At 43.4% G+C, this 26,075-nt stretch overlaps 1 protein-coding gene across 1 annotated transcript in view; it reads left to right on the forward strand.

The window, feature by feature from the left end:
• Window positions 1-26,075, forward strand: part of glrbb (glycine receptor, beta b) — a 141,030-nt gene that overhangs the window by 97,224 nt on the left and 17,731 nt on the right. Inside the window, exons 8-9 of the mRNA XM_055645745.1 lie at window positions 15,115-15,267; window positions 17,522-17,847. Of these exons, the coding sequence (XP_055501720.1) occupies window positions 15,115-15,267; window positions 17,522-17,847 (479 nt within the window). The remainder of the gene's footprint in view (window positions 1-15,114; window positions 15,268-17,521; window positions 17,848-26,075) is intronic.

The following is a 26,075-nucleotide window of genomic DNA, read 5'->3' on the forward strand; positions in this document are numbered from 1 at the left end:
CAATTTCCTAGGACATTGAGGGAAGTTAGTTTGAGGAAGGATGTCAACAAAATAGAGAGAGTACAGAGGAGATTTACTAGAATGTTGCCTGGGTTTCAACAACTAAGTTACAGAGATAGGTTGAATAAGTTAGGTCTTTATTCTCTGGAGCGCAAAAGGTTAAGGGGGGACGATAGAGGTCTTTAAAATGATGAGAGGGATAGACAGAGTTGATGTGGACAAGCTTTTCCGTTTGAGAATAGGGAAGATTCAAACAAGAGGACATGACTTCAGAATTAAGGGACAGAAGTTTAGGGGTAACATGAGGGGGAACTTCTTTACTCAGAGAGTGGTAGCAGTGTGGAATGAGCTTCCAGTGGAAGTGGTGGAGGCAGGTTCGTTGGTAGCATTTAAAAATAAATTGGATAGGCATATGGATGAGAAGGGAATGGAGGGTTATGGTATGAGTGCAGGCAGGTGGGACTAAGGGAAAATAATTGTTCGGCATGGACCTGTAGGGCCGAGATGGCCTGTTTCCATGCTGTAATTGTTATATGTTATATGGTTATTCTGTGGTGGGTGACAACCCAAAGCCCCTCCAACAAGAACAAAGCGCAAGTCAGGAGTGTGATGGAACACCCTCCACGTGCTCAATGATTGTAGCTCAAGAACAAAGCAAACCGCTTGTTTGGCGCCTCGGGAGTTGGGAAAGAGCGGGGAGGGAGGTGGAGAAGACGAGGGATCTTGGAGGATTTAGATGGCTGAAGACTGGGAAGTGAGTTGGCTTAACTTGTATTTATTTCAACGTGAGAGGTCTGACAAGCAAGGCCAATGAACTCAAGGTGTAGCGTTATTGTCATTACGGAAATCTGGCTAAGGGATCAGGCTAAATCTGGTAGCTTCATATTCCAGTTATTACATTCGGCATAGAGGTGAGGGTAAGAGTGGAGGAGGACTTTCCTTATTGATTAAGGAGAACATCACGCTAGTAACCCAACATGATATAACTGAAGGTTACACAGAAAAGCTGGAGAAACTCAGCGGGTGCAGCAGCATCTATGGAGCGAAGGAAATAGGCAACGTTTCGGGCCGAAACCCTTCTGAAGAAGGGTTTCGGCCCGAAACGTTGCCTATTTCCTTCGCTCCATAGATGCTGCTGCACCCGCTGAGTTTCTCCAGCTTTTCTGTGTAACCTTCGATTCTCCAGCATCTGCAGTTCCCTCTTTAACATGATATAACTGAAGTTTCTCCTGTGAGGCTATATGGGTAGAGCTGAGAAATACAAAGGGGATGATCACCTTGTTGTTTTTGCATTCTCAGCCCCAAATTGTCAATGGGAATTAGAGGAACAAATATGCTAAGAAATTGCAGATTGCTGCAAAGCTAATAGGTTTGCCATAGACGGGTATTTTAACTTTCCCAATAGATACTGATACTGCCACAGTTCCTAAGGTTTAGATGGGGTCGAATTTGCCAAATGTGTCCTGGAGAGTTACCTCAGGCAATATGTAAAGGGCCGTTCAAGGGAGAATGAAAAGCTTGACCTGGGCGGGACAAGTGACTAAATTGTCAGTAGGTGCATCTTTTGGGACCAGGTACAACAGTTCTATTGGCTTTTAAATAGTTGTGGATAAGGACTGGGCTGGTCCACATGCTAACATTCTCAAATGGGGCAGGGGAAAGATAATGAGTGTGCAACATTCTCAGGAGCCAGTTTTCTCAAGTGTTTCACTCTCATATGATCTCTCACTGTCGAATTCTGTGCCTGCATGTGTCACCACTGTTTTGCCTTTCACCAAAGCACAGCTCGAGCTGCGTCCATGTAGGATGTGAATGACTGATGTCTTGTGATATGCTGGAGTTGCCAATTTCTTTTCCATCTCAGTGAGTGTTGTAGCATTGAAACCCCTTGTAAATTTGTACTTGTAGCTTGTTTGACAGTTTACTGAGTTACACGGTGATCTTTCCTTTAATTTTGATATAAAACTTGGTTGGCGCAGATCAAGAACAGCCCCTTCTGTTTCACAGTTGGAAGCAGATGCTTGAAGATATTCATCTCTTTCTTTCATTCGACCTGTGGGAATGTGTGTCCATTTGTACGTTTGTGCCTCGCTATTGTCTTGCTGCATGGATTGCAGTCCAGCGCAGTATAACTCGCAGTTCCTCATACTTGAAACATCACAGCGGCTTGCAGCACCATGTTTCCTGGCATCTCTTCACATGTTCTCAGTCCAGAAGATCTAAATGGTCCACTGCATGCCGCACAATGCGAGGTCCCCACACTGCTGGAAGCAACAGGACCGACCCGTGTATGTTCACCTCCGGAAAACTTGAAAAACCTCTAAACCCAGTCAACATCTCAGCAAAGGATCTGAACAGCTGAAGTAAATTTTCAGAAAATTCTGCTTTAAGTGTTTAATATCAGGAGGACATGTTGTTGACTTTTATGCTGAATACAAGTTGCAAAGATTGAAGGCTTCATATATAATGGCAAGGCATTATAGTCAATCAAGGCAAGGACTGGTGCAACAGATTGTTATGGAATACAGTAGGTACAGTGCTGGAAGACATAGAGGAAAGACTCAAATACCCAAGACTGTTTCTGTGTTCGCAGGAGTCCAATATTTTGTTGTGATAAATAAAGTTAGAATTATGGACAACTTTGATGGGTATGTTGGTATCAAAGAAATGGTCTCTTTTCACCTGCTCATTGTCTCTGAGCAAAAGCCTCCTGAGGGAAGGGCCAAAGATAGGATATTTCAGATAAATGGTGATTCTAGATATTGGATGCTGTTTGTCCATTTGTATATTTTCCTTTAATATTGCACTCTGCTAAATAAATGCCCCTCTTCAGGAAGATATTTTTGGATTCCATTGACAATAGGAAGAAGTTACCTCATTGTTCATGAAATTGCAAGGAATGTCATCTTTAAATCAATGACACGTGCCATTATTTATGCACAAATCAGGCAAGCAATGGACAAACAGAGGATTAGAAACATAGAAAAATAGGTGCAGGAATAGGCCATTCAGCCCTTGGAGCCAGCACTGCCATTCAATGTGATCATGGCTGATCATCTAAAATCAGTACTCCGTTCCAGCCTTTTCCCCATATCCCTTGATCCCTTTAGCCCTAAGAGCTAAATCTAACTCTCTCTTCAAAACATCCAGTGAATTGGCCTCCACTGCCTTCTGTGGCAGAGAATTGCACAGATTAACTCTCTGTGTGAAAAATATTTTCCATATCTCAGTCCACAATGGCCTACCCCTTATTCTTAAGCTGTGACCCCTGACTCCCCCAACATCGGGAACATTATTCCTGCATCCAGCCTGTCCAATTCTTTAAGAATTTTATATGTTTCTATCAGATAGCCTCTCATCCTTCTAAATATAAATATCTGAAGCTTACAGTCAGGTTTCTCTTTCTATTGGAGACACAAGCAACTGCAAATGTTGAAATCTTCAGCAGTCTCTTATTCCTTTGGGGTAACATTAAACCCAACAGTATAAACATTAAATGTTCCAATTTCAAGTAACACTCCCTCACTTCCCTGTGCCCCCACGCCTCCACCCTGGTGCACACCCATTTCTCCCACTGTCTCCCACCCACCCCCGTAGTCACCCTGCTCCTTTCCCATCCTTCGTACACTCATCTCCCATGAGAAAATAGTTTCTATTTTTTCCATCTTACAGCCCCCTCTTTGCGCTCCTGCCATCTCCTCCCGACTATATCCCTCCCTCTGGCTTTGCATTTTACTCCACACTGTCTTCTTATCTGACACTCTTTGGTCTCCTTTGACCTGCTCCAACCATCTGCCATTCACCCCCCCCCCCCCCCCCCCCCCCCCCCCCCCCCAACACCCGCATCACCTATCGTTTGCCAGACTTCATCCCAACTCTACATCTCTTTTCCAACTTTCCCACCTGCCACCCACCCCCTCAACTCCAACAGTCTCAAGAAGACATGGCATCTCCTCCACCCAGATGCCGCCTGGCCTGCTATATTCCTCCAGCACTTTGTGCTTTGCTCTTCTTATTACTAACTCTTCAAAGACATTTCTCTGCCTCCCTTTCTATTGAAGTTCATAGGTCACTGTCATAGGGTTGCTGTATTTGTTCATTACATGTTGCCAATTCCGTGTGTGACCTTTTACTAATAGGTAAATTAGCTTAGTATAAGTGTAAATTGTCCCTAGTGTGTGTCGGGTAGTGTTAATGTGCGGGGATCGCTAGTTGGTGCAGATTAAAGGGCCTGTTTCTTCGCTGTGGCTCTGAACTAAACTCTAAACTAACATGGCAGGCATTAATTACAATCAAATATATCTTTCTAGTTGTGATTAACAACTACTGGGTGGAAGTCTCATTCCTTTATAAACATGCCTTTATAATTCCTTTTTCCTTTTATAAATCTACCAAGTCGTAAACCAATTTTCCAGTTCCATTTTAATTTTGTTTTTGCACCTGATGTGACATTGATTTCAGCAACTCTAATTTACAATTCTCATCTCAGTCATTACACTATCAATTTCATGGTCCTTCAAAGTGATTGGTCAAGGAGATAACCTTTTGGGTGACTTGTTTGCTGAGGTCTCAGATCCTCCGTTCCTTTGGTGAAGTATTAGCAGATAACACTTTCAGAAAGTTAATCATTTAAAAAAACCAAGGTATAATGAAGGACACGCAGCTTTGAATTGTCACGGGAATGTGACTCGCATGAGTAGACTTTCCATGAAAGTAACGAGAACATTAATGAGGAAAACTGAACGAATCATCATAGATTTTAGCAAGGTCTCACATGGCAGATTGATCAGAACATATAAATATTCCAAAAGATCTAAAGAAAACACCAAGTGAATGCCTAATTGGCAGAATGGAAAATGTAATGCTCGACAGACATTTTGTGCCTGGAAGCCTGTATGAAGTGGGGCTCCACAGCTTTGGTGTTAAGTCCCGTTTTGATATATTATTTTGCCATAATGTCAACTTGAATTTAGGTCTGATTCAGAAGTTTGCAGGTGAAGCAAAATTGGCAGTGTGGTTGAAAGAGGGGAAGAAAGTCACTGGAAGCATTAAAGCTTTAGTGGTGAATGGACAAATGGAATTTAGTTCAAACAGATGCAATGTAATGAAAATGGGGAGAGAAAACAAGGTAAGGCAATACATCACAAATCCCAGGAGAAGTAAAGGAGACTTGGAGTGCATATCCCAGATCTCTGAAGGTGGTGAAATAGAAATATGGGAACTTGCCTTCATCGACTACAGCATAGAACTAACGAGCATTGAGATTGTGTTTGATCCACGAATTAATTGTCAGACCAGGACAAGAGAACTGTCAGTAAAGAATGTTGCAGAGATTTATAAGAAAGATGATAGGGCTGAAGAATTTTGGTGAGGCAAAAGATTTTATAATTTGTAATTGTCTTCAATGGAACAGCGGAGTGATTTAATTGGTAAATAAAGTTAGAATTAATCCAATAATAGATCCAGAGAGGGTGAACAGAAAGGTTATATTACACAAGGTCGACACAAGGAACTGCAGATGCCAGTTTGCTGGAAAAGACATGGTGCTGGAGTAACTGAACGGTCAGGCAGCATCTCAGGAGAACAGAGAAAGGGAACGTTTCGGGTCAATGGTTTAATAGTTCATTGTCACGTGTGCGAAATGCAAATGCACAGTAAAATTATTTTCTTACAAACAGTCCGTACACAGACTCCAGGGGGTGGGAAAGGGTCGGGAACCTTCTCCAGATCATCTTTTTCATTACTCTTGGACAGGTCAAAAATAAGGGTTGATTTATAGAAGGACAAGAGGAAACATTTATGGATATGCAAGGTTTAGAGGAATAAGGGCCAAACGTGGGCAGGTGGGACTAGCGTAGATGGGGCACCGTGGTTGGCATGGGCAAGCTGGGTCGAAATACCTGTTTCTGTGCTGCATGACTCCATGCCTTCTCGAGCCCCCATTCGCTGGGATGGCATTTCGGTCACGGTCACTGAGGTCGATGTCAGGAAATCCTTCAGAGGGGTGAACCCCCGGAAAGCACCTGGACCCTATGGCATACCCGGTCGTGTTCTAAAAACCTGTGCGGACCAACTGGCTGGAGTTTTTATGGACCTTTTCAACCTCTCACTTCTGAGGTCTGAGGTTCCCACCTGCTTTAAAAGGGATCAATTATACCGGTGTCCAAGAAGAGTAAGGTGATGTGCCTCATGACTATCGACCAGTGGCACTAACGTCAGTGGTGATGAAGTGCTTTGAGAGGTTGACCATGGCGCAAATCAACTCCTACTTCAATAAAAACCTGGACCCACTGCAGTTCATCTAACGCCACAACAGATCAATGGTGGATGCGATCTCACTGGCTCTCCACTCCGGCCTGGACCACTTGGACAACAAAAACTTATATGTCAGGCTGTTGTTCATTGACAACAGCTCGGCATTTAACACAATCATCCCCTCCAAGCTGGTTACCAAACTGGGTCTCTGTGCATCCCTCTGCAATTGGATCCTCGACTTCCTCATTCACAGACCACAGTATTGTTCGTATCGGTGGAAATGTGTTAGCCTCGATAACAATCAGCATGGGAGCACCTCAAGGCTGCATGCTCAGCCCCTGATGTACTCACTCTATACTCATGACTGCGTAGCCGGTCATAGTGCGAACTCCATCATCAAGTTTGCTGATGACACCACTGTTGTGGGGCGTATTACTGATGGAGATGAGTCTGAGTAAAGAAGTGAGATCGACCGTTTGACCAAATGATGCCAGCACAATAACCTGGCTCTCAACACCAGCAAAACCACGGAACTGATTGTGGACTTTGGAAGGGGTAGAATGGGGACCCATAGTCCCGTTTATATCAACGGGTCGATGGTGGAGAGGGTCAAGAGCTTTAAATTCCTGGGCTTTCTTATCTCTGAAGATCTCTCCTGGTCTGAGAACACGGATGCAATTATAAAGAAAGCATGTTTCAGCGTCTCTACTTCCTGAGAAGATTACGGAGAGTCGGTTTGTCAAGGAAGACTCTCGCGAACTTCTACAGGTGCACAGTAGAGAGCATGCTGACCGGTTGCATCGTGGCTTGGTTCGGCAACTTGAGCGCCCTGGAGAGGAAAAGACTGCAAAAATTTGTAAGCACTGCCCAGTTCTTCATCGGTTTTGACCTCCCCACCATCGAGGGGATTTTTCGCAGTTGCTGCCTCAAAAAGGCTGCCAGCATCATCAAGGACCAATACCATCCAATACACTCCCCGCTGCCTTCAGGTAGAAGGTACAGGAGCCTGAAATCTGCAATATCCAGGTTCAGGAATAGCTACTTCCCCACAGCCATCAGGCTATTAAACTCCTCAAACAAAACTCTGATCATTAATAGCCCATTGCACTTTATTTGTTTATTTATGTGTGTGTATATATATATATTCATTGGTATATGGTCACACTGATCAGTTCTGTCCTGTATTTATTTATGCCTACTAAATTTTGTTGTGATGAAGCAAAGCAAGAATTTTATTGTCCTATCTGGGACACATGACAATAAACTCTCTTGAATCTTGAATCTCTTGAATCTTGACTATGACTCTATGGCATACAAAAAGTGGGTGTCTACAACTGTGACTGTAAGTGTGTGTGCGGAGGCAGGTGGATGGTGGTGGAGACAGATATATTAGTGGCATATTAGAGGATTGTAGATCGGCACATGGATATGCTGGGAAAGGAGGGGCATGGATCATGTGCAAGAAGAGAGAATAGGTTAACTTGGCATGGACATTGTGGGCAGATGGCCCCGGGCCTCCTCTGTACTGTTCTATGTTCCATGTAGGTGACAGAGACAGAAACAAACTGTATTCAATAAGTACTGAGCATGAACTGACAGGATTGTAGTCCTGAGCTAGGAATTGGATCAGCCTAAAGGGGCTGTCCCACTTGGGCGATATAATCCGCAAGTTCTGGCGAGTTTGCCCTCAACTCATACTCCCAGCATGGTCGACACGGGGTCGTAGGAGGTCTTTGTAACTTTCCTTCATGCTCGACAGTAGTCCCCGTGTACTCGAGGCCTCAGCTTGGTTGCGGCGTATTTTTCAACAAGTTGAAAAATGCCCGCGAGTAAAAAAAGGTCGCCATGGAAAAAATCTATACTATTTTTACTCGTAGGTTTAGTCGAAGTAGGTCATAGTAGGTCGGCATGTTAGTCGTAGGTAATCAAGGGTAGTCTAAGGTAGTCATAGATAGTCTTCATCATGGTCGAAGGGAGGTCGATTGAGATCAAAGGAGGTCGTCTTCACTCTCCACTATTCGGTGTCCAATTTTCACGAAGTTAGTCGTAGCTAGTCGTAGGAGGTCGAAGGAGGTCGAAGGAGGTCTTCAACATGAAATGTTTTCAAACTCTCCTAAACTCTTCTAAACTTGCCAATTAGGTCGCCCAAGTGGGACAGCCCCTTAAGTAATTCCTTTAGTGTCTGTATGGACACAATGGATTGGATAATTTTCTGTGATTCTCTAATGGTCATGCATAAAACAGAAGGTAGATAAAAATGTTGGAGAACTCAGCGGGTGAGGCAGCATCTATGGAGCGAAGGAATAGATGACGTTTTGGTTTGACACCCTTCTTCTTATGCATAAAACAGAAACATGCAAGTAATTTACGCACCAAGATAACATTGAGGCACAAATGAACAAAGGACCAAACATTTCCATAGGTCGAATGAAAGAAGGAGGTGGATTTCTTCGAGCATGCAAGTTTGAGTCTAACAGCTCCCATTAAATAATGTGTACAGTAAATTGCGATCCAATATTTAGTTACTCGCTCTACTTCCCTTAAACTCACAGAGGTACTTCAAATGCCGGAAAAGGGCATTGACAAACGATTATTTTCATGTTATTTCATGACTGAATTAATTGGCTTGTACATTAAGTACAGTCATGGGTTGCACATTTGTTTTACAGTATGAGGGGGTGTTTTTACAGGCAAGTATGTATTTTCTTCACCTTTGGAGAATTGTGAGGTCTTTTCACCACTTTTGAAACATTTAATGCCTCTGTCTCTGATTTAGAGAATTTCAGTCAGTAATTCTTTCTCGATCTTAAGTGCAACACATCTTCAAATCCAGTGTTAAAACACATTTGTACTCCCTGGCTTTTGACCATGCCTGAGGCTTTGCTTCTGTTTGTGGTGTTTTTGATGTTTCTTTATTTTACATGTCTTTTCCTACTATTTCTTTTGATTGTTATTTTTGGTGTGTATTAACTTTTTTGTCAATGATGTACAGCACTTTGTTGCAGCTATGTTTGTTTTTAAAGTGCTCTATAAATAAAATTATTATTATTATTATTATTATTATTCTGAAACAATTTCCCCTGGTTCAAGATCCCCCCACTATGGAAAACCCACTCTGCCAGTGCCCCTCAGAATCATAAGTTTTAAGAAGCAGCAGAAGTAACTACATTATATTTTGTTGGTGGTACACTATGAACCAGTGGTGGAGGGAATGAAATGAGTAGACACAAGGAAATGTAAATGCTGTAATCTTGCATAGAATACGAAGTGCTGATGCAACTCAGCGGGTCAGACAGCATCTCTGAAAGGCATGGATAGGTGATGGTTTGGATTGGGAATTTCTTCGGACTGAGTTTGAAGTAGGGTTCCGACCTGAAATGTCACCTGATCCATGTCCTCTGCAGATGCAGCCTGCTTCGCTGAGTTACTTTGCACTTTGTGTTCTACCAATGGAAGGAGTATTTGAGTTGGTGGATGGTTGCCAGTCAGGATAATACCAGGCTTCTTGAGAGTTATTGGACCTGCACTCATTCAGTCAAATGATTAGTATTCTGCCACACAACTCTCATGTGCTTCGTATCTGCTTTAAAAGGGCATCAATTATACCGGTGCCCAAGAAGAGTAAGGTGACGTGCCTTAATGACTATCGACCAGTGGCACTAACGCCAGTGGTGATGAAGTGCTTTGAGAGGCTGATCATGGAGCAAATCAACTCCTAGCTCGACAAAAACCTGGACCCACTGCAGTTCGCTTACCGTCACAACAGATGCGATCTCGCTGGCCCTCCACTCCACATTGGACCACTTGGACAACAAAAACTCATATGTCAGGCTGTTATTCATCGATTACAGCTCGCCATTCAACACAATCATCCCCTCCAAACTGGTTACCAAACTCGCAGAACTGGGTCTCTGCGCATCCCTCTGCAACTGGATCCTCGACTTCCTCATCCACAGACCACAGTCTGTTCGTATTGGTGGAAATGTGTCAGCCTCGATAACAATCAGCATGGGAGCACCTCAAGGCTGCGTGCTCAGCCCCCTGTTGTACTCACTGTATACCCATGACTGCGTAGCCGTTCACAGTGCGAACTCCATCATCAAGTTCGCTGACTACACCACTGTTGTGGGGCGTATCACTGATGGGGATGAGTCAGAGTATAGAAGGGAGATTGAGTAACTGTCCATATGGTGCCAGCGCAATAACCTAGCCCTCAACACCAGCCAAACCAAGGAACTGATTGTGGACTTTGGAAGGAGTAGGAGGGGGACCCACAGCCCCATTTATATCAACGGGTCGATGGTTAAAAGGGTCAAGAACTTCAAATTCCTGGGCGTGCACATTTCTGAAGATCTTTCCTGGTCCAAGAACACTAACGCAATTATCAAAAAAGCTCATCAGCGTCTCTACTTCCTGAGAAGATTACGGAGAGTCGGTTTGTCAAGAAAGACTCTCTCTAACTTCTACAGGTGCACAGTAGAGAGCATGCTGACCAGTTGCATCGTGGCGTGGTTCGGCAATTTGAGCGCCCAATCATCGGCTCTGACCTTCCTTCCATCGAGGGGATTCATCGCAGTCGCTGCCTCAAAAAGGCTGGCAGTATCATCAAAGACCCACAACATCCTGGCCACACACTCATCTCCCTGCTACATTCAGGTAGAAGGTACAGGAGCCTGAAGACTGCAACAACCAGGTTCAGGAATAGCTACTTCCCCACAGCCATCAGGCTATTAAACCTGGCTCGGACAAAACTTTGATTATTAATAACCACTTTCTGCTATTTGCACTTTATCAGTTTATTTATTCATGTGTGTATATATTTATATCATGGTATATGGACACATTTATCTGTTTTGTAGTAAATGCCTACTAGTTTCTGTGTGCTTAAACAAAGTAAGAATTTCATTGTCCTATACAGGGACACATGACAATAAACTCACTTGAACTTGAACTTGAACTATCTCCTACTTCCATGCTTTTGAGACCCGCACATACTCCATCCCCACAAATTACCAGCAGTGTTAAAGGAGGCCATTTGGCATGTCAATTCCAACCAGCTCTGTACAAGTACAATGAAAATAATGTCACTGGCCTTCTTAAGATGAGATTTCTGCTTCCTTACATCTATCAGGCAATGTTCTGCAAATTTATAAGGATTTGTAGTGTTATTAGCCTGTTGCACAACCAGGGCACTTTAAGCAATTCAGCCAAAAACTGGTATTGAACCCGAGAGAAAGAGAACAGCAAAAGTTGAAATTGTATAAGCATCTGCTCAGTGGCAGCTGAATGAGGATCTGGGACCACATGCTGGAACATCATGAACATGTGTCTCATCATAACATATGATTTACGGCACTGGGCCTGCACTCACTGGAGTTTAGAAGAATGAGGGGGGGTCCTAATTGAAGAGTATCAAATAGTGAAAGGCTTGGATAGAGTGGATGTGGAGAGTCTCGGACTGGAGGTCGTAGCCTCAGAATAAAAAGACGTTTTTTAGGAAGGAGATGAGGAGTCATTTCTTCAGTCAGAGGGTGGTAAATCTGTGGAATTCTTTGCCACAAAAGGCTGTGGAGGCAAAGTCAGTGGATATTTTTAAGGCAGAGATAGATCAATTCTCGATTAGTACGGGTGCAGAGGTTATGGGGAGAAGGCAGGAGAATGGGGTTAGGAGGGAGAGACAGATCAGCCATGATTGCATGTAGGAGAAGACTTAATGCGTCTAACTCTATGAACATGATCATTAGATGAAAACCATATCTAATTGAACAGTGCAGCCAAGAATTCCACTTGAGCACAGCACATAACAGTTATCCATCATTTTATGTTTTTACTGGATTGGACATACCAGGGATATTGTTCACACTGGTGGTTAAATGCCAATGTGATCTTATAACAACATTTCAACAAGATAAAGCTTTCTTATCTATTGTTAGATATTTTTTATTAATTCAGTAACCTGTTGCAAATGAGGAAATAAAGAGTTGTTATGATTGTTAATTTTGTATTTCACAGTACAAAGGAAATATAATATACTAGACTAAGTGGGACCCAACTAACGTTGGGTCCCATGTTCACACGAGAGGGCTGGTACCTCCAGTGCCTTTTTACTTCAATCCAAACCCCCCAAACAACCATTTGCAGGAAGTGCCTTTTTACTTCAAACCCAAACCCTCCAAACAACCATTTGCAGGCAGTGCCTTTTTACTTCAAACCAACCATATTTTTAATTTCAAACCACATTAAGGGCACTCACAGTTGAGTAGATATGTGCTCAGTGTTATTCAGAGCTCAGAGAGACATGACACTCTGGCTTCCTCCATCTTGCAGAGACTGAGTGAGGCACAACACTTCCTGGTTTTATAGTGTTTAAGAGGGAACTGCAGATGCTGGAGAATCGAAGGTTACACAAAAAAGCTGGAGAGAAACTCAGCGGGGTGCAGCAGCATCTATGGAGCGAAGGAAATAGGCAACGTTTCGGGCCGAAACCCTTCTTCAGACTGATCGGGGGCGGGGGTGGGTGGGGACAAGAAAGGGAAAAGGAGGAGTAGCCAGAAGGCTGGGGGATGGGAGGAGACAGCAGGGGGGGCTGAGGAAGGGGAGGAGACAGCAAGGACTAACAAAATTGGGAGAATTCGATGTTCATGCCCCCGGGGTGCAGACTCCCCAAACGGAATATGAGGTGCTGTTCCTCCAATTTCCGGTGCTGCTCGCTGTGGCCATGGAGGAGACCCAGGACAGAGAGGTCGGAGACGGAGTGGGAGGGGCAGTTGAAGTGCTGAGCCACCGGGAGGTCAGCTTGGTTATTACGGGACCGAGCGGAGGTGTTTCGGCGAAACGATCGCCCAACCTCCGCTTGGTCTCACCGATATAGATCTGCTGACATCTAGAGCAGCGGACGCAATAGATGAGGTTGGAAGACATGCAGGTAAACCTCTGTCGCACCTGGAACGATTGCTTGGGTCCTTGAACGGAGTCGAGGGGGGAGGTAAAGGGACAAGTGTTGCATCTCTTGCGGTTGCAAGGGAAAGTGCCCGGGGGGGGGGTGGACCGAGAGGGAAGGGAAGAATTGACAAGGGAGTTATGGAGGGAGCGGTCTTTGCGGAAGGCAGATATGGGGGGAGATGGGAAGATGTGGCGAGTAGTGGGGTCACGTTGGAGGTGGCGAAACTGACGGAGGATTACTTTTTGTATGTGACGGCTGGTGGGGTGAAAGGTGAGGACTAGGGGGACTCGGCCCTTGTTGCGAGTGCGGGGATGGGGAGAGAGAGCAGCGTTGCGGGGTATGGAAGAGACCCTGGTGCGAGCCTCATTTATGGTGGAGGAGGGGAACCCCCGTTCCCTGAATAGTGAGGACATTTCAGATGTCCTGGTGTGGAACGCCTCATCCGTGGAGCAGATGCGGCGTAGACGGAGGAATTGGGAGTAGGGGATGGAGTCCTTACAGGAAGCAGGGTGGGAAGAAGTGTAGTCCAGATAGCCATGGGAGTCAGTGGGTTTATAGTGTATGTCGGTTAGAAGTCTATCACCTGCAATGGAGATAGTGAGGTCAAGGAATGGTAGGGAAGTGTCGGAAATGGTCCAGGTGTATTTGAGTGCCGGATGGAAGTTAGTGGTGAAGTGGATGAAGTCAGTCAGTTGTGTGCGGGTGCAGGAGGTGGCACCAAAGCAGTCGTCGATGTAGCGGAGGTAGAGGTCGGGGATGGGGCCCTGGTATGTATTGAACAAGGATTGCTCGACGTAACCTACAAATAGGCAGGCATAGCTGGGGCCCATGCGTGTGCCCATAGCTACGCCTTGTATTTGGAGGAAGTGGGAGGAGTCGAACGTGAAGTTATTGAGGGTAAGGACCAGCTCCGCTAGGCGGAGGAGAGTGTCAGTGGCTGGGTATGGGTTGCTTCTCTGGTCGAGGAAGAACCGGAGGGCTGTGAGACCATCGTGGTGGGGGATGGAGGTGTATAGTGATTGGACGTCCATGGTGAAGATGAGGGGGTGAGGGCCTAGAGAATTGAATGCGCGGAGACGACGGAGAGTGTCTGAGGTGTCTTGAACATAGGTAGGGAGGGATTTAACCAAGGGTGATAGGATGGAGTCAAGGTATTTGGAAATGAGTTCGGTGGGGCACGAACAGGCGGAGACAATGGGTCTTCCGGGACAATCAGGTTTGGTTTTATAGTCCCTTCCCCCTCCCTCCAGCGGGGGCAGCAGAGAGAATGGCAATTTTTTTTTATAAACATTAATATCTCTCTGACCTTTTATCGATGGGGAAAATCCTCTGGTCCAGGAAGGCGGAGGGGGGCTCTGAACGAGGTGACCAAAAATGACGGCTGTAGGTGGCGGCGTTCACTCGGAAATCGCAGCAAAGTGGGCCAAAAGCGGTCAAGATCAGACTTTTAGTAATATAGATATATAATATTTTCGGAAACAGCCAATTGTGCCCCCCAAAAATTTTTAAATCCCCCCAAAAAATGTACATTTAAAGTGGTGGAAATATACACAACCATAACACCCCTCAATAGAATCAGGATGTGGTTACATATGAAGGAAATGTATAAAATCAATTACTGTCATTTGTGCTTATTAAGTTTAATTAACAGGGGAGTTACCTAATCACCTCCAATTTGATTGCTGGTATGTACAACCTTTTTATTGTTGATTCCGCCAATAAAATGAAACAGTGAATAATTTGTTTTAACTGTTCAAATGCGAAAGCAATAGGATAGAATTTACTGCCTGGAAAACTGGTTTTCTAAATGTACAAATTGTAGCATTTCTATGAAATGTCTCTCTTTTTATTTTAAATGGTATTGTAATTATTTACTTATAAATAATTCTCTAAATGGTGCTTTGTTTTTATTGAAGGGTATTACACATGTGTGGAAGTGATTTTCACATTAAGAAGACAGGTTGGATATTACATGATGGGTGTTTACGCTCCTACTCTTTTGATTGTTGTCCTTTCATGGCTCTCATTTTGGATCAACCCTGATGCGAGTGCTGCAAGAGTGCCTTTAGGTAAACTACTGAAATGGGTGTAAATGTAGAAAATAGTTGCACTGTCCTTTCAATGCCACAGACACATGTGCCATTGTATATCTGCTCACAGAAAAAGTCATGGCAGATTTTTTTTGATATGAACGTTGCAACAAAAAAAAAGTTATTGTAAAACTATTAAACAGCAACCCTCTTATTTATGCACATTGCAAATTCACAGTCATTTTTTTTAATTGTGAATGATGGGGAAGTATTTTAAATGCTTAGCATAGCCTATCAATGACCCCCCCCCCCCCCCCTCCCAATCAATGTTTTATTAATCACAGAATCATTGAAAGTGAATGAATAATTTAAGGGCGGCACAGTTGTTAGAGGCCCAGCGTCAGAGACCCAGTTCAATACTGACCACAGGTGATGCCTGTATTCTTTGTATCCTTTGGGTACTTTGGTTTCTTCCCATATTCCAAAGACGTGCAGGTTACTAGGTTAATTGGTCTCTGCAAGTTGTAAATTGTCCCTGGTGTGCAGGATAGAACTAGTAAATGGGTGATTGTTGGCACAAACCCGGTGGGCCGAAGAGCCTTTTTCTGCGCTGTGTCTCAAACTAAACGAAACATGGCACTTATCAGGCCTTTAGCTATCCCTGATTCTCTGATCGCAGCAGCATAGCTCCTGGTCTATAGGTCATGTAAGAATCAGAAGCAGGATTAGGCCGTACATCTGTACCGCCGTTTGGTGAGAACATGGATGATCTTATACTTCAGTGTCATTTTCCCACACTTCATTACCTTAATATTTAAAGAAAAATGAGCAGTGTGCATCAAATCAAATTGGAAATACTGGAGGGAGTTGTCTGGGCTCTTGAACATGGCACTTTATTTGAGAACAGACAGCATAAGATATAATAAGTGGGGAAGATCGGCTAATTATAGTAAGGGGCATTGCAGTTTTGACAAAATATTACTGAAGTGATTATTACTGAATTCTCTATTACTCTATTATAATACTCTTATTACTGAAGTAATGATTATTACATGTAATTCAGTTGTTTTGCTCCATTATCTGCGTGCAAGTTTTGAATGCAGATATATGTTGATTCTGAGAAATGTTATGTGGTAAAATGTTAAGTTGTTAAAAACGAGATAAGGTACATTTGGGAGAATAAACCCTTTTATTTGATGACAATTAATACTGGCTAAAAAATAAGTAACTTTGATTATTAATTCCCATTTGAGATTTGAATTTTATTATTACATGAAAGCTCTGACATTCTGTGGATTTTTGTTAACCCTCAGCTATATCTTGGCCAGGTGTCAAAGACCACCCAAAAATACTGAGATCCTGATTATGATCATGCAAGGACTATAATGGGTTGAAGCACAGAATCTCTTGCCCAGAGTAGGTGAATTGAGGACCAGAGGACATAGGTTTAGCGTGGAGTGGAAAATATTGAATAGGACTGAGTGGCAGCATTTTCACAGAAAGGGTGGTGGGGGTACGGAACAAGCAGCCAGAGGAGGTACCTGTAGTTGCGGCTGGCATTATTCCAACATTTAAGAAACAGTTAGACAGGTACATGGATAGAACAGGCTTGGGGAGATATGGACAAAACGTAGGCAGGTGGGACTAGTGTAGCTGGGACATGTTAGCCGGTGTGGGCAGTTGGGCCAAGGGGCCTTTTCCATACTCTATCACTCTATGACTCTGACTCTATTAATGTACTGTCCATTGACACCACTGTGCTGAGAGTGGAGTTGGATACTGATAAATGGGAGGCAGAAAGAAACTGGGAACATTTTAGGACCAAATTAATCAGGACCATTTATTTGTAAATTTGATTTATTTAGTGTGACTTATTTGTAAATTTTACGAAAGTGGGCAAAACCAGTTGAAAGTGGCAATGTTGACTTCAGTGTAGTTTTGCACATTCATTGCTGGGGCACTAACCCAATGATATTCTGCTCAATATAGAACCGGCCTGTATTTTTCTTTCCACTCATGCCTTCTTGGCAATATTTCAATGCTAAAACATGTGCATTGAAATTAACCTTAAGATGTAGATAGAGAGATTGAAAGTCGTGTCTACAGGCAACAACAGAATCAGGTGCAGAAGTTGGAAAAAGTCATATATAAACAACATTTATTTTCATGACCAACAGTCAAATCTATGTTAACTATCCAAAGAAATAGCAAAACACACATGTACATTTAAATTCACAAATATAATATTAGAAGAGGTTGATGTGTTAATTTTCTATATTTTTCTATATCACAGGCATCTTCTCAGTCCTCAACTTGTCATCTGAGTGTATGTCTCTTGCAGCTGAACTGCCCAAGGTCTCTTATGTGAAAGCCATGGATATCTGGCTGATTGCGTGCCTCCTGTTTGGATTTGCATCTCTTGTGGAATATGCAGTTGTGCAGGTTATGTTGAACAGCCCCAAAAAAATTGAAGCTGAAAGAGCTCGAATCCAAAAGAAGCTGAAGGCAAAGGAGCAGGCTATTGCCTCTGAAGGAAAAGGAGGTGGAAACTGGGTTAAACCTTCCTCTCAGAATACCGTTAATGGTACAGATACTCCCGTTCATATTAGCACTTTACAGGTAAGAAACCATGAGACTTAACTTTTACATTTAGCCTGAATGCATTAGTACCATGATCTTCCTCATAGTTTATCTTACATGTTAACCAAGGGAATATTGCCGTGATGTTGTTATCACAGCTGGACTTACTTTTATTTTTCTAAGTGTGGGACTCGCTGCAAATATTTATATCACTCTTAGAACTCTCTGCTAACGTGATTAACTTCTGCAGTTACTAAAAGCAGGACTGGCACCTAGGACCTATCAGATGGGGGGTAACCAGTGCCATTTGGCATGAGCCTCATGCCTGTCTGTTTCAAAGGGATCTTGATTTGGGGGCCTCTAAAATTGAGGGGCCTTTACTTGATCTTGGTTTGGGGGCCTCTAAAATTGAAATTGGCCTGGGCCTAAGTTTATCTACGAGAGGGCCTGCTGGCACCTCCCATCTGTTGTAAGGAGAAGCAGGAAGTAAAATTGCTGACTTCTCAATTCGCATAGTTTGGCTCCCATTTGTTTTAGCAAATATTTTTCAGAGAAATTCAGCCAGGTAGTACATACAGTAAGTAAGTAAGTAAGTAAGTTTATTGGCCAAGTATTCACATACAAGGAATTTGTCTTGGTGCTCCGCCCACAAGTAACAACATGACATGCAGTGACAGTCACGAATGACTCAGAAAACACTAAACATTAATAATAATAAAACATTAATGATAAAACACCATTGATCAAGTTTGTGAACCAACAAAATACCAGATCAAAGGGAGGCTACAGATTTTTGGCTGTTGAGTAGAGCAACTACTCATGGATAAAAACAGCTTTTATGTCTGGCTGTGGCAACTTTGGCAGTCCGGAGTCGCCTTCCAGAGGGAAGTGATTCAAAGAGTTTGTGGCCAGGGTGAGAGGGGTCAGAGATGATCTTGCCCACTCGCTTCCTGCTTGATAAATGTAAAGTCATGGAGTCTTTTGCGCATAAATATATCAGGCAGCTAAAGTACCTTTCAGTTCAGGCTGGTGTTAAATCACCTGTGTTATAGATGCTTTTAACCAGAACTAGAGAGGGTGTGTAGGATGGACCTGCAGGTGCTGATTTACACCAAAGATAGACACAAAATGCTGGAGTAACTCAGTGGGACAGGCAGCATTTCTGAGTGATGGAGTCCCCATACAGGACCAACCACCAACAGGATTATCCTGTTTGGAGACTCCATCATTAAGAGATGCTGCTTGACCCGCTGAGTTATTCCAGCATTTTGTGTAGAACTAGAAAAGACTTGGATTTGCTGTTCTATCGCAGGGAATGATAGACTAAACCAGTGTGGCAACCAGGGATCCCTTAGCTCATTCACTGGAGTTTTCATCCACACCCAATGAAGCCCTATAGTTCCACAGCCAATTGTATCTTTATAGTCAAAACCAACAAGGCATCTTAATGCTGAGATATATTTTAAGTGTCTGGACTATCCCAGAGGAGCATCCGACCACAACCAGAGAGCAGTGCTGAACTATTATCTACCTCTTTGGTGACCCTCGGACTATCATTGATCAGACTTTGTTGGCTTTACCTTGCACTAAACGTTATTCCCTGATCATGTATCTATACACTGCAAATGGATCAATTGTAATCTTGTATTGTCTTTCTGCTGACCGGTTAGCACACAACAAAAACTTTTATTTGTTCCTCGGTACATGTGACAATAAACTAAACTGATCAACATTAAATAAACCAGCATTTTGAAGAATAATGGTGATTTGCCCTTGCCATCACTATTTACCATTACAATAATAATAATAATAATAATGTTTATTTATATAGCACTTTTAAACAAAATCACTTTGAACCAAAGTGCTTTACAGAGATTGATTAAACTAATTGAATAGATTAAATGTCAATAAATCCATACAATGAGAGGCATGGACTAAATGCATGAGGTAGAAGTATTCTAATCCATCCCTCTTGCCTTCTCTGCAATTCAATAAATTTAAGGCTGATCTTTTGCCTTAGTCCCAATTTTCTACATCTTTTGATTCCTTTAATAGCCAAATATCAAGCAGTTTCAACCAGTTTAGTTTAGTTTTGAGATATAGTGTGGAAACAGACTCTACAGCCCACCGGGTCCGCGCCGACCAGCGATCCCCGCACACATCAATACTAAGCTACACACACTGGGGATAATTTACATACATACGTCTTTGGAGTGTGGGAGGAAACCGAAGATCTCGGAGAAAATCCACGCGGTCACGGGGAGAACGTACAAACTCCGTACTGCCATCACCCGTAGTCTGGATCGAACCCGGGTCTCCAGCGTTGCAAACGCATTAAGGCAGTAACTCTACCGTTGCGCCACCGTGCCGCCCTGAATCAAGAAATCCAAAGATTCACATCCGTCTGAGATCATAGATCATGGAATACACAGGAACAAGCCCTTCAGCCCACAATATCTCTGCTGAACATGATGTCAGGTTAAGCTCCTCTGCCTACATGTGATCCACATCCCTCCATTCCCTGCTATATCCATGTGCCTATCTAAAGGCCTCTTAAATATCATTATTGTATGTGCCTCCACAACCACCCCTGGCAGCACATTTCACACATCCACCACTTTCGGTGAAAAAAAAAATTGCCTCGCCCTTCTTTAAAATTTGCGACTCGCACCTTAAATCTATGCCCTCTAATCTTTGACATTTCCACCATGGGGAAAAAGGTTCTGCATGTCTACTCTATCTTTGCCTCTTTTTATATATGTCTATCAGGTCTCCCCAAAGCTTCTGTATTCTGGAGGAAACAATCCAAATGTGTCCAACGTCTTTTCATCTAAAATTGCTTTACAAGTAAATTTTGAATGGCCGATTCTTTACTTTGAGATCTTAACATACTATATGTTTCTTGACATGGCAGCCAGGGGAAACATCAACGTCACATCTATCCTGTCCAGCATCTGAAGAATGTGTGCATTTCAATAAGATTACTTTTTAAGGGCCTGTCCCACTTTCCCGAGTTTCTCACGAATTCTCCCGAGTTTTCCCCTTGATTCAAACACGGTGAATGACGGTAATAGCCAGCCGTAGGTACTCGGGGCTATTTTTTTTTACTCGTGGACATTTTTCAACCTGCTAAAAAAACGTCCCGACTTACCTGATGCCCCGAGTACATTTGGCTGGCATTACGAGCCGCTACGAAACATCTACGGACTCCTACGGCCTCGCTACAGACATTCTCCGAGTTTGAATCAAGGGGAAAACTCAGGAGAATTCGTGAGCAACTCGGGAAAGTGGGACAGGCCCTTTAATCATTTAAACTCTTCTCATATGGTAAACCTGTCATCCCCAGGAATCAGTCTGGTGAACCTGTGCTGCACTCTCTCTGTTGCAAGTGATTCCTTTCCAAAGGTAGAGACACCTGATCTGTCTACGATATTCCAGATGTAAGCTCACCGGGGCACTTTGTAATTGGATCAAGACGTCTTTGTCCTGCTACTCAAAATCTTGTACAATGAAGGCCAGACAACTATTCTACTTCCTAATTGCTCGTTGAACCTCGATGTTGACCTTCAGTAATAAGTATATAAGGACTTCCAGGTCCCCCTGAACAACACTGCTTATGATTGAAGTTTTTTTCTCTCTGAATGTAAATGCATGAGCTCACATTGCGTGAGATACAGGCAGTATGGACAAGCAGCAACACAAAGAGTATACCAGCGGCACAAGGAGTATACACTGCTGTGCATGATGGTCAGAATGGGCCAATACCTGCAGGATTCAGTCATAGTCATACAATGGAAATAGGCTCTATGGTCCAACTTGCCCACACCAACCAACATGTCCCATCTACACTAGTCTAACTTGCCTGCTCTTGGCCCATATCCCTCTAAACCTGTCCTATCACCAGTCTAATTGCCTCTTAAAGGTAGCCTCAACTACCTCCTCCGGTAGCACGTTCCATACACCCATCACCCTTTGTGTGAAAAAGTTACCCCTCAGATTCCTATAAAATCTTTCCCCCTTCACCTTAAACCTATGCCTTCTGGTTCTCGATTTCCCTACTCAGGGAAAGAGACTCAATGCATCCACCCGAGATATTCCTCGCAATGATTTTGTGCTCCTCTATAAGATCACCACGCATCCTCCTGCACAGCAGGGAATAGAGTCTCAGCCTAATCAACCTCTCCCTATATTTCAGACCCTTGAGTCTTGGCAACATCCTTGTCAACCTTCTCTGCACCCTTTCCAACTTGACAACATTTTCCCTATAATATGGTGTCCAAAACTGAACACAATACTCTACATGCGGCCTCACCAATGTCTTATTTAACTGCAACAATACCTCCCAACATCTATACTCAATACTGATGAAGGCCAATGTGTCAAAAGCCTTTTAGACCACCCCATCTACCTGTGACGCCACCTTCAAGGAACTATGTACCTGCACTCCTACATCTCTCTGCTCTACGACACATCCCAGTGTCGTACCGTTCACTGTGTAGGTCCTGCTCATGTTAGCCTTTCCAAAATGCAATACCTCACATTTCTCTGTATTAAGTTCCATCACTGCATTAAAGCAGAAAGCAGAGGCATGGCATGGTGGCACAAAATCAGAGTTGCTGCCTTGCGACGCTTGCAGCGCCGGGGACCCAGGTTCGATCCGGGTGCTGTCTGTATGGAGTTTGCACGTTCTCCCCATGACTGTGTGGGTTTTCTCCAAGATCTTCAGGTTCCTGCCACACTCCAAAGGCATACAGGTTTGTAGGTTCATTGGCTCGGTATAAGTGTAAATTGTCCCTCGTGTGTGTAGGATAGTGTTAATGTGCGAGGATCGGTGTGGACTGATCTACTTAGTATTTGACATTCAAACAAATTACTGGCGTGGTGTCTTTGGACTTTACGTTAGAGGTACAGCTCGGAAACATACCCTTTGGTCCTCCGTGTCGGCACCACCAGCGATCATCCCGTACGCTAGCACTATCCGAGACACTAAGGACAATTTACAATTTGATCAAAGGCAATTAATCTACAAATCTGTACGGAGAAATTTCTCACAGTCTTAACCAGCTAAGTGATCGGTAAGAGAAAACATTGTTAATTACTCATACACAGTCACTGATCATTATTTCCATTTTTCATTGGAAAGATGACGGAGACTTCTATCCTTTGCTACAAATGATATTGTAAAGTCAGTGGGTGGAGTTCCAGGAAAGGGCTTTATAGCTCATTCCGCCACCAGATCCAAACATTATTACATACCTATAATACAAAGAGAAATGGAGATTTGGAATCTGACATTTCCCAACTAGATACACAGTTTATTACATTACATCTATTATTGATTATGTTTAGCTTAGAGATAAAGTGCAGAAATAGGCCCTTTGGCCCACCGAGTCTGTGTTGGACCAGCGAAACTCTAGCACTATCCTGCACACTAGAGACAATTTTACAATTTAAAACTAAACAGATGCTTTGCAGATGGATTGCCCACGTGCTAACTGATACTGCAATACTGGACTATTTCTGTGCTAAACAACAAAAGCAGCATGATGCTGAACAACAAAAGCAACAGGGTGGTGAATCTATGGAATTCAGGGCCACAGGCGGCTGTGGAGGCCAAATCGATGGATATTTTTAAAGCGGAGATTGACAGATTCTTGATTAGTAAAGGTGCCATGGGGTTATGGGGCGAAGGCAGGAGAATGAGGTTGAGAGGGAAAGATAGTTCAGCCATGATTGAATGGCCGTTGACTTGATGGGCCAAATGGCCTAATTCTGCTCCTAGAACTTATGAATTTATGAACTTATGTTCAACAATAGACAAGACAATAGAACTTACAACCAACAAATCAGATCTAAGCTCTACAAACCTACCATACGTGAATGATCATAGACAATTAACCAGCTGAAAGGAGAAAGAGGACATGATGAGGGTCTGGCACAGTATGTGACTTCTAAAGGGCCTGTCCCACTTGACAATATTTTCGGCGACTGCCGGCGTCATATCAATGTCGCCAAAAGATTTTGAACATTTCAAAACCCAGCAGCGACAAAAAAAATGTTGCCACACTTGAAAAAACCCCGCGCGTCAATACGTCATCATGCCGCGTCACCACCACATCACGCTGCAAATGTTTCGGTGACCTGATACGCCAGTCAATGATGCCGGCAGTCAAAAAATAGACACCAAGTGGGACAGGCTGAAGTATCGGTAGACTTGTTCAGCCAGAGTGCTGAAATGATCCATATTCCAACCCCAGAAATGGCTGAGAACAGTGGGTACTGCAAGAGACATGGGACCAGATCACACCACAGCTGACCTGCACTCCAAAACTACAGAGCAGTTAGGGATGCTGCAAATGCTGGCTTTCCATTGACACGCTCATCACATTATTAATTAAATCAAAATAAGTAGGACTATTACAAAATTAAACTTACAATATTCTTAATTTTTGTTGCAGAGTATTTCCCAACCATTCAAGTATTAGCATCTTATTTGCTGGTTTTCTTCTGGAAGATCCTAATTCTGTCAGAATAGGGTTTTATTAAGATAACAGTTGCTGACACATGCATTACCTTATTACCAGGTTGAAGAAGGCATTGGTCTGAAACATCACCCATTCTCTCTATCCAGAGATGCTGCCTGCCCTGCTGAGTTCCTCCAGCATTTTGTGTCTATCTACCAGATTATATCACGGTTCATTGATATTTTACCAATAGATTTCATTGCTTGGAATCTAAGGAATAATATTTTGATACAAATTATCTATTAAGAGCTGGTTCTGATACTTCAGCACTAACTAATATCTCAATTATTGGGATTCTATCAAGATGGTTCAGACTAATTTCTTATGGGGCACTGGCATTATTTCATCAATCTTCTAATCGTTTTGAAGTGCAAACAAAGTACACAGTGTGCTGTGGTAACTCCGCAGGTTGGGCAGCATTTGCGGGGGGGAATGGATTGATAACATTTTGGGTCTGGACCCTCCTTCAGGCTGATTGTGGTGGACTAGCGATGGTGGGGGGGGGGGGGGGGGGGGAGAGAGGAAAGCTGGAAAAAGAGAGGATGGGGCAAGACAGAGCCCGGCAAGTGATAGGTTGATACAGATGAGGGCAGGCAGATCGGGAGTTGTGTGGGGTTAGTGACAAAGGCTCGGGATGAAAAAGGGACAATTGAAGATAAGGAAAGAAGGAGTGAAATGTGAAGTTAGACAGAGGAATATAGGTGGAAAGGGACGGGGGGGGGGGGGGGGGGGGGGGGGTAGGAGGGAAAGAGGAGTGGTATAGTGGGAGAAATGGATGTGCACAAGTTCACAAGTTATAGGAGGAGAATTAGGGTCCACTCCGCCATTCAATCATGACTGATCTCTGCCTCTTAATCCCATTTTCTTGTCTTCTCCCCATAACCCATGACACCCGTTCTAATCAAGAATTAGTCTATCTCTGCATTAAAAAATATCCACTGACTTGGCCACGACAGCCCTCTGTGGCAATGAGTTCCACAGATTAACTACACTCTGACTAAAGAAGTTCTTGTGCACTGGGGATGGGCACAGAAAAGGGAGATGGGATTGGGGGTATTACTTAAAATTGAAGGATTCAATGTTGATACTGTTAGGTTGTCAGCTACCCAAGTGGAATATAAGGTTTAGCAGCTCATATATTTTGTGATTTCTTAATTTGTTCAAATACTCCTCCTTGTTTCTGAAAATTATGAAAGACAAAACATTGACTTTAGTGTCAATTGTCAAAGAATGGATCGACTGGTCTTATATTCCCTGGAATTTAAAACGATGAGATGGGATCTTATGGAAACATATAACATTCTTAAGAGATTGAACAGGCTAGATGCAAGAAAAATGTTCACGTTGGGGGAGTCCACAACCAAGTGTATTACCACAGTTTATGAATAAGGGATAGGCCATTTAGGACTGAGATGAGGAAAAACCTTTTCAGCCAGAGAGTTGTGAATCTGTGGAATTATCTGGCACAGAGTGCAGTGAAGGCCAATTCTCTGGATGTATTCAAGAGAAAGATAGATATAGCTCTTAGGGCTAATGGAATCAAGGGATATGGGGAGAAAGCAGCAACGGTGTACTGATTCTGGAGGATCAGCCATGATCATATTGGATGGCGGTGCTGGCTCGAAGGGCCAAATGGCCTACTCCTGCACCTATTTTCTATGTTTCAGTCAAACCATCTGTGTGACAATCACGCATTTACTGTTTTTGGAAGCATTCAGTAGTCAAACCAGGTTGTGTGGTGTA

This window comes from Leucoraja erinacea, chromosome 1, assembly GCF_028641065.1.
Source record: "Leucoraja erinacea ecotype New England chromosome 1, Leri_hhj_1, whole genome shotgun sequence".
Classification (NCBI taxonomy): Eukaryota; Metazoa; Chordata; class Chondrichthyes; order Rajiformes; family Rajidae; genus Leucoraja; species Leucoraja erinaceus.